General features: G+C 32.2%; 1 protein-coding gene across 2 annotated transcripts; it reads right to left on the reverse strand.

Moving 5' to 3' along the window:
• Window positions 1-506: 506 nt before the first annotated feature.
• On the reverse strand, window positions 507-7,736 carry LOC109338694 (lysine--tRNA ligase-like). Of its 2 annotated transcripts, none has more exons than XM_019575983.1 (17): window positions 7,544-7,736; window positions 7,364-7,439; window positions 6,564-6,638; window positions 6,285-6,450; window positions 6,108-6,201; window positions 5,202-5,287; window positions 4,494-4,615; window positions 4,362-4,421; window positions 3,690-3,815; window positions 3,327-3,609; window positions 3,126-3,225; window positions 2,881-3,037; window positions 1,937-2,080; window positions 1,781-1,849; window positions 1,523-1,666; window positions 1,365-1,448; window positions 507-827 (listed from the first exon to the last, which is right to left on the reverse strand). In XM_019575983.1, the coding sequence occupies exons 1-16, from the start codon at window positions 7,600-7,602 to the stop codon at window positions 1,410-1,412; spliced, it is 1,800 nt and encodes a 599-aa protein (XP_019431528.1). In that variant the 5' UTR covers window positions 7,603-7,736; the 3' UTR covers window positions 507-827; window positions 1,365-1,409. The 2 variants fall into 2 exon arrangements, with proteins under 2 accessions (XP_019431528.1, XP_019431529.1); XM_019575984.1 differs by lacking the exon at window positions 507-827 and adding an exon at window positions 833-948.
• Window positions 7,737-9,770: the final 2,034 nt, after the last annotated feature.

Here is a 9,770-nt window from a genome sequence, read left to right on the forward strand (position 1 = left end):
GTAAAATATAAATAAATAGCAGAAGTTCACAACTCACTCTACAAAATAAATAAATTGAGAATTTTAACATTTAACATCAATGAGTCAAAGTTGTCTCTTATCGATATTATATTTTTGCACCAAATATTATTCAGACAGTACTCCAAGATTACACAAATGTCACTAAGATTACACATGAATGTTAAGGAACCAATAGGTGTAATCTAAGTATGCCTTGAAAGCATGTGCTTTGCAGTGTTGGATAAGGGTTAGAAAGGTTGATCACCTTGTAATGAGTTTTTAAGTTTCTAAGTTTTTTTTCAAAAAAAAAATTATATGTATAAACCAGCTGGTTTAGTCATACACCAGCCAGTTCACCGATTTTGACCAGTTTTAATACTTGGCTAATTCAACATTTGTACCGTACCGGTTATGGGACCGGTTCACCTATTTTCTGGTTGAACCGGCGGTATGGTACAGTTTTTACATCATTGCATTTAACTATTTCATAACATTTTTGTTCAAACTTAACTAAATAATAGTTCCAATTATAATATATCAATTCCTAGAATTGTTCAGAAATGATTGAATGAACTAGTTAAACCAGCATCCAATTGTTTTCCCGCCCTGTACACACATACCTTATAAGATTTAAAAAAACAAATGTTAACGTAATATTTCAAATTAAGAAATTGATACAACTATTGTCTCCAATATATAATAAATAAGCTTGTATATGAATAAAACTAAACCCAATCACCAAACTGCCCTTACAAGGATAGATCAATATACTGAATGAACTGTAGATACCAATTTTATTAATCAACTAAATAAACCAGCTCCTGTTCCCTGAAATGAATAGAGGAAAAAACGAAACCAATCCCTTAAAGTTCCACCCAAAAAAGGATTATAACACAAACTAAATGAGCAGGTCGAGCCAGATCATCGGCTACGCGACTACCGGCATATCTGCAAGAGGAAAAAAAGTCCTAAAAAATGAGCATCTCTAAAGTGAGAAAGCGAGGGTGTATTGACCATTGGATCATTTAATAAGGGGATGTGTTTTCTATACAGTAGGTCAAATCAAGGTGGATAGACCCTCACTTTCTCGGGAGCACATCTTTTGTCTAACATTGTGTGCAACTCCAATTCCATGTACTATGATTTGTGATTAGTTGAAAAAATATATTTAACTTCAAATTTTAATTATGAAGTATTTTGCCGACGAATCATAGCTCATGGTACATGGAGTGACACGCTATTGTGGGACAGAAGATGTTGTACCCACTTTCTCACCTTAGAAAAAAATGTCACTTAATGGTACATTTTATGCAGAGTAAGTACACCGAGTAAGTACAGGTTTAATGACATCAAGCATGATATACCTATTCAATGAGATGAAATGAGAACTCAAAGTGTTGGTTGAAGATTCAATCTTGAGGCTTCATGGCAGGGAAGAGAAGAACCTCCTGTGGCCAAACGACAAAAGATGGTAAGAAATTGTAAAACCAGAGTGAGCACGCAGAGAGAAAAAAACAAGAACCTTAATATTCTGTGAATCAGTCAGCAACATGGTCAACCGATCAATGCCCAACCCCCAGCCACCGGTTGGTGGCAAGCCATACTCCAGAGCCGTACAAAATGTTTCATCTAAAGCCATTGCTTCATCATCACCAGATTGCCGATCCTAACATGTAAAACAAAACATTATTACTACCACTCTTATTTTATAAAAAACATAATACAACAATTCGAGCAAAACCAATTTAGTACAATATAAGTGTATAATAAATCACAATACCTTGAGTTGGTCAGCAAACCTCTGTCGTTGTACAACAGGGTCGTTCAATTCGGTATACGCATTGCAAAGCTGAAAAGTACCAGAAACAGTGATCAGAACATGGGCATGAATCCATTACAAATTTTTACAATAATCATCTAAAGTTCATGATCTTACTTCATGTTTGTTAACAAACAATTCAAAACGTTCAGTCAAGCCTGGTTTTGATCTGTGCCATTTTGCCAAAGGACTCATTATCTCAGGATGATTTATGATGAATGTAGGATTTACACAAGTTTCCTCCAAAAAGTGCCCCACAAGCTGCAATACAAAATAATATAATCATATATCATGCATACACCGGATACAGAGGCTCAAAATCATTACCAAAAAAAGAGGCTCAAAATAAGGAAGAAATGTCCATATGAACAAAGTGTAGCAATTAGATTGACTGCATTTAAAACTGAACTGACATCTATTATTAAGTATCCAAAAAAACAGAAGCAACACTAAATCCTGAAGACACATTATTCTCATGGAAACTAATATTATAATTTTCTTATTTAGAATTGTCAAAGTTCTTCACTAGAAAAACCAGTTATATTACTGGAAGAGTTTAATATCATTAATATCTATTCACGGTTAGTGTCAAGTTCTTTACACAGTCGGTGCATCATACAACATTCATTTCTATTACGTCAATGATGGTTAACATATGAATGATGCACTGACATGGTGAAAAAAAAAAAAACACTTACTCTGCCAGTGTATAAATATTAAATCCTTACTGGGATAGCTAGCTTTTATTTTACAACATCTAAGGTGTCCATAGTTTTATCCTCCCTTTTCCTATCCTTTCCTACCTATATCATTTTCCAAACCATTATCAATTAATATCTCAAATATTGTCACGGTCTTATCTGTTAAGATCTTAAATCATTCAGGCCTGAAACTCAACCATAAATGACATAGAAAACACTACTGATTAACAGTGGAGTTAAAAATATTTATCCATTCCTACAAGGATAAAGAAAGTAAAGTATGCATTTATACAAAAGCAAATATCAATTATAAAAACATGAGACTATACTCTAAAAAAGGAATAAAAGGAAGGAGATTACTTTATCTAACAAACGTGTGGTTGTTTCAGGAGGAGGGCATTTGATCTCATACTTCAAGCATGCATCCCTCAGATATTGATTAGCTTCATCACTCGACAAGTCTTTCGGAATACTGAGGCCTGCTATCTTCTCTAATTCCTCAATCATGTCAATCCTTCTACAATAATAAAAAATCCAAAAGAATCGTTTAAAAATAGAAGAGAATCATATCCACCATCAGTGACCAGTAAATTTATACTTCACACCTGAAAGGTGGAGTGAAGTCAATTTCAATAGGATCCTTATCAATCCCATTTGCATGATACTTGATTTTATAGCTGCCTTTTGTAAGTTCCTTAACCATACCTATTTGAAGGTTTAAAGATCAGATTAATCAGCAGGTGATATGAATATAAGATATAAATAGAGAATTCGAATGACAGCCAAAGGATCTCGTAAATTCTTACCACTCAACATTTGCTCTGTTATCTCCATCAAATCGTTGTAATCCTTATAAGCCATATAGAACTCACAGGTAGTGAACTCAGGATTATGAGTCAAATCTATACCCTCGTTTCTAAATTGTTTGCCAATTTCATAAACACGATCTATCCCACCAACAACCAGCTCCTTAAGATAGAGTTCAGGAGCAATTCGCATGAACAACCTCATGTTAAGATCATTGTGATGAGTTACAAATGGACGAGCTGCTGCTCCACCAGCAATCATGTTCATCATAGGTGTTTCAACCTGAGTGGTAGAAAAGCAGGTGAGTGCAAGGAAAGAAACCATATGCAAAAGGCATCAGAATACTCAGACAGAGAACCAACCTCCAAGAAATCAAGGTCATCAAGGAACCTCCTAATGTAAGAAATGACTTTAGACCTAGTCTTGAATATTTCTCGAACCTCTGGATTAAGCATCAAATCCAAATGACGTAACCGGTATCGTGTTTCCTAAAAATAAATAATAAAAAACAGTATTTTTCAGTACATGAATAAAATTATAGGATAGAAAGATGAACACGGGAGAAAACTTCAAAGAAAACTTCAGAGCTATCAATGAATCTTTATTATCTGTATCAAAAGAATGTTTATCATATCGAGCAGAAAATGTTGAAGAAAACTTCCATTTTAACTTCAGAACAAGAATGATTTTGATGACAGGATATAAAACAAAGAGACAAGATTTAACTTCCCAATTTATTATCTTCTTATACAATCAGACAGACCCATGCAAAGGACTGAAAATTCTATTAAGTCATGCATTATTGGTTAGTATTGTGTTTAACAATGTGATTAAATTTGCAACTTAGTTTTCACAAAGAAGTAAGGTAAACACATTCCAATGCTTGCTCAATTACAGAAGAGCATCCACCTAATTCCATCCTCTTATAAATATATAAATATTTCCGAAAACATTAGTACAAACAAAGCACAAAAGTTGTTAAAAAAATGAGTAAATAACAGTATCTACTGAAGTCTATTTCATGCTAATAATACCTGATCCCTCAAAATGTATGTTTCCGGATTCCGAGTACTTCCTGGAACCCACAGACTTTTCTGCATGTCATCAAATAATTAATGCCGCCAATGAATAAGCTCTTAAAACAGCATAAAAACAGATGTATGTACCTTCAAATTTGAATTATCGGCGGCAGCAGCAGCAGATTTTTGTCTTGGCATCATATGCAGACAATGAGACAGCAATACAAAAGTCCTCGGAAAAATACTGAGCTCGCCCTTCTTACTTTTTCCTGAACAATTAAAGGTTAAAGTGAAAAAACTTTTTTTTATAAAGTAGGCAATGGATAGTTCAGAAAATAATACTGTAGAGTGCATCTAAACTATGAGGCATCAGAATAAAAAATATATGCAGAATTTAGCCCTTTTATAATGAATAATATAAGCCAATGGATATGGCTTCCAAACATTATTAACTAAACAACATTTTTAACCAACAAGGTGTTGGACTAGTGGTGTAAAGCCTCACTGGATCCCCAGATAGACCAAAAGGTCAAGGGTTCGATTCCTGAGAGTGACACCTTTTTGGGAGGAGTAATCACACACCCTGAAAGGGATTAGTTCTTACCTATATGGTGAGGGGTACCCTAGGTTACACAATAAAAAATAACATTTTTAGAGTCATTCGAGTGCTTAAAATGGTTATTCGGAAAGATTTACCAAGACTTAATTAATATACACAAAAATTACATACTCTCCTTATTGCTATAAATATTTTCAAAGCCAAAGAATTGCAAGGGATACAGAAGGTATGAGGAAGATATAGATAAATTCAAGAAAAAGAATTAGAGAAAACTAAAAGTTTGTAGCATCCCAAACCTGGAAACCCTGTGATACCAATAATATCACCACGCTTCACATTAGAATGGAATTTTGAAAATCCAGCCTCATCCAAGTCCGATTTCCTGCATAATTAAGAAAAGACAATATAGGATCGATGGTATGAAAAGACATAATTAAGAAAGGATTAGAAAAACTAAAAACATATCGTCAACTGAAAAACATACAGTTACATCTTATCTAACAAGGAATACCACAGAACATGACAGTATTATAATGTAACCTCATCATGTTACATTTGCCATATCAGAAGTATTTTTAATAAAAAAGAAAACATAGACTCTACAAAGAAGGGTCATATTCGGTCAACTTGTTTACATTACAGAGCAGCAGCATATAAACAAGGATGTGGAAAGAACAGTCGGTCAGTAAAATTGATTAAAACAGATGAAAATACTTCCTCTCATTCTGTCAACTTATTTATTTTAGAGACTAAGGTCTGTGCGTAGTATAATTATGAGGGTGAGCCTCGACACAACAGTAGGGTTGCTTGCCCTGTGCATGGAGGTCATTGGCTCAGACCCTGGAAACAGCCTCCTCTGTCTGTGTTATAAGGCTGCGTATAACTATCCTCCCAAACCCCACCAGATGGGAGCCTCATATACTAGGCCACCCTTTTTTACTACACTAATATCATTTCATCATTTATTTAAAAAAAATCAATTGTGGCTAATAGGCTTTCAACATGGATCAACAACATCAAGCAGCTAAAAAGTACTGTATGATGCCACAATATAACACAATTAGAAATTAAATTCTACTAGATAACCAACCAGGTAGAAAAGAAACTCTAATAATCGGCTCATAAGAAATTTATATGAGGCACTGCCATCACCTCAACATATGTTTGGCTTAGCAAAGTTGAATATAAACTTATAAAGATACCTTGCATCAGCCATAACCTGGACCTTGAGACCACCACCATGCAAGTCATAAAAGACAAGCTTTGCACCAGAAGCACGTTTGTGCATGATTCGGCCTGAAATGCAGAAAGATAACAAGAAAATCAGCATATCTAGCAACACAAAAAATCAACCATCATTTAAATAAAATGCTAACTACCAGACAAGGAGACAGAGACGTCCTCAAGGTGCTCCCCATCGCTTAACCCTTCATATTTCTTGATGTATTGATCAATAGAGAGAGTGACAAAGAATTTGTGTGGATATGGGTTATTGCCTTCTGCTTTCTGAGCTGCAAGATACTTTAGCCTATTCTCATGGTATTGCTGCAGTGTAAAACATAACAAAAACATAAGCAAAGAAATGTTCAATGAATATTCAAATGCTGAAATAACAACTTGAAAAAGCATTGCAGGAAGTGATAAGAGTGGAGCTATACCGTTGGGTCCATATCATCCTCATCGGCAGCAGATGCAGATTTGCTGTTATCTTTAGTTTGTTTCACTTCAGCAGCCTAAAAAAGTACCGTAACTAAAATCATAAATATAATCATATTTATAATCAGAAATTGAAGTCTGCTCCAAATAAGTAACGCCCTTGTTAATTAAAACTTTTTCAGCAAAATAAAAGTGATTATGTTATTTATGAAAAAAACTTCTACACTTAAACATTTGTTTGGTTGGCCTTAATACAAAGCCAAAAGCATCAACAAAATAAAACTGCAATTCAGTGCCTTTTAGAAGCTAAATTTTTTACGGTAATAAAAAAATCACTATTTTAAAATGACAATTTTTAAGCCTGAATGATCTGTCCTAAATCTCATAAAATTGTAATGGCATATACAAAAAATGTTTATATCATCCTTCATTGTCATCTGGGGTTCTGCTGCAAATGAATAAGGTCCCTGTTACTGAAAGCTTTTTCAGCACAAAAAGATGATTATTTTAATATATATAAAAACAATTCTACACTTGAAGCATTTGTTTGGTTGGGCGTACACAAAAAGCCAAAAGCTTCATCGAAATAAAACCTAAATTCAGCTTTTTTGAGAAGCTATATTTTTCAGCTTTAAAAAAAACACTTTGTAGATTAACATTTTTTAAGCCAAAACAAACCTGCCTAAATCACACAGAACCTTACTGGCATACAAAAAAAATCAAATACATTTTCCCAGTATATTATATCATCAATCATTGTCCTCTAGGGTTCTAGAAAATGATAAGGAAAATTGAAAATTACCTTTTTAGCCTTCTCCTCCTCTTTGCGCTTCCTTTCCTCTTCTCTCTGCTTGTTCTTGAGTTCCCGCTTCAATGCACTATCAGGTATCAACAAATCCAAAAATAATATAAAACATGCAATTAAGTGGTTATTATGAACTCAATTTTTGTGTACGATATATATAGGTTACTGTAGACTCACTTTTTGCTTATGGTTTCGCCGGCGGCGGCGGCGGTGGCCGAGTCTGGAGGAGTTTCCATTGCAAGATAAAGTGAGTCGGAAGAAGAAAAATCAGCGAGAGAAAGGAATGAGAGTGAAACTGTGACAGAATTATAACTGGAACTAGGGTTTTAAGAAACGGCGCCTATCAGCTTTATATGTTGGTCGTTTTGGTCCTCACTTGTAATGGAGTTGGTCAGTTTTGTCCTCCTAATTATTAATCTAATTGCTGAAGAAAATCTTCTCTTGAAAGACAAATATTTCACAAAAATAATATATAATTTGTTATAATTATCATTTTGTTATACATATTTGTTTAGGTATATATACATTTATCATTTTTTTTTGCATATATTTCTTTTTTGGTATATACATTTATTATTTTAATTATAATAAAATAATATTTTACCAATAAAAACAAAGAAGAGATATAAACATTATCATCTCTGCTACTTCCATAACTATTATAATGCAAAAGTGGTTTAATCAATTGATGATTGTTTTACATATAACTACAAGGTCTAACGTTCAATTATGTATTATTTGGAAATTTCAAAAGATTTATACAAATCAATTCTAATTTTTCTGTCTGATTTAATTTAATTGTTTTCCAATTGAAACAGCTGCTACGGTAGGATATTGATAGCTATTTCCATGACTCTTTATAAAATCTACATTTATGCTGCTTAAATTATATAATTCTAGCTTTTTTTATTGGAAATTAAATTCATTTTATAATTTAAATTTGTTTAGTTGAGTAGATTAAATTAATACATGTTGACCAACATGACATTGATATAGTGGTGTAAGACCTCATTAGATCTTTAAGGTCGATGGTTTGATTCCTATGAGCGATACTTGTTGGGAAGAACAACCAGAAATCGTGAAAGAAATTAATTTATTATCCAAAAAGGTGAAAACATATCATTGGTAGTATCCAAAAAAGTAATATGTGTTGCTAGTGTTTATCTGGAGTGGTGTCCTTTGTGAATTGAATTTAAATTCCAATTGATGAAAATGTCCAAAAAAAAAATCACTTCATATATATTTAGGAAAAATGTAGACGGAAAAAGATGATATAATGAGTTAACCAATTTAATTCTTATTGTATCACACATATTACTTTTATAAGTTATTATAATTCTCATTAATTAAGAAAATATTTATTTTTTTGTAAATATCATATTTATTTTTATTTAGGTCTCACAGCATACTCAACATAATTTATCTCACACTTTTTGCTTTGAGATCCATATTTTTTAGAAGAATAACTATAAAAATATTTTGGTGAAAGAAGTATTTTTTAATAAATAAATAAGAATCTCACACTAAAAAATAAAGAAAAATATTCTTATTTTAAGAAGAATGGGGTAATAATCAACCATTCAAGATGCTCTCATAGTTATAAATAGTAAGAGGGATGCATATTATAGTATAATCAAACACGTACAAACCAAGGTGTAAAACACATCAAAAAAAAAATTGAAAATGATGATATAAAATTATAAAAGAAATGAAGCCCATAATAGGAGGAGTGCACATCAACTGTTACAATAAGTGTCATTCTATATATTATGAGATTGTGATCGGTTGAAAAGTTGTATTTAAATTAAAATTTAATTATTAAGTATTTTCTTGATCATTCATAATTTTATGACACATTGAGTAACAGAAATTATACGACAAAATATGTGCATATAGAATTCAAAACTGTGTTTCGATAATTCTAAAATCAAATATATATTATAATATAATTAATAATTAAATATAAACGAATGCTAGAGAAAGGGGAGAGGGAATCTACAGAAGGGGATTGTAAATGGTTCGTTACTCATGATAATTTCAAGAATTGAAAGTGAGAAAAAGAAGGTGGTATCTTGAACATCGTGCTTTTGAAACTCAGAACTTCAAATTTTATTATGGAAAATATGGTGAAAATATATAGAAAGTTAAACTTAATGTTAGAAAATCTGGGTAAAATTAAAACATCTTGACTCACAAGTTTAAAATGGAGAATCATTCAATATTATCTCACATGAAGAATTATACATTCAACCTCAACACTCAAAACTATGACCTGTGAATTTATCTTTTTGAATTATGCAACTTTAAAAAATTATTAACTTAATCTTATCAACATAATAATTATAAAACCATCATATTGTAAAAAAAAAATCTTCATAAATAATTTTTATAAAATATGATTTAT

The sequence above is a fragment of the Lupinus angustifolius genome, unplaced genomic scaffold (assembly GCF_001865875.1).
Source record: "Lupinus angustifolius cultivar Tanjil unplaced genomic scaffold, LupAngTanjil_v1.0 Scaffold_35_227, whole genome shotgun sequence".
Classification (NCBI taxonomy): domain Eukaryota; kingdom Viridiplantae; phylum Streptophyta; class Magnoliopsida; order Fabales; family Fabaceae; genus Lupinus; species Lupinus angustifolius.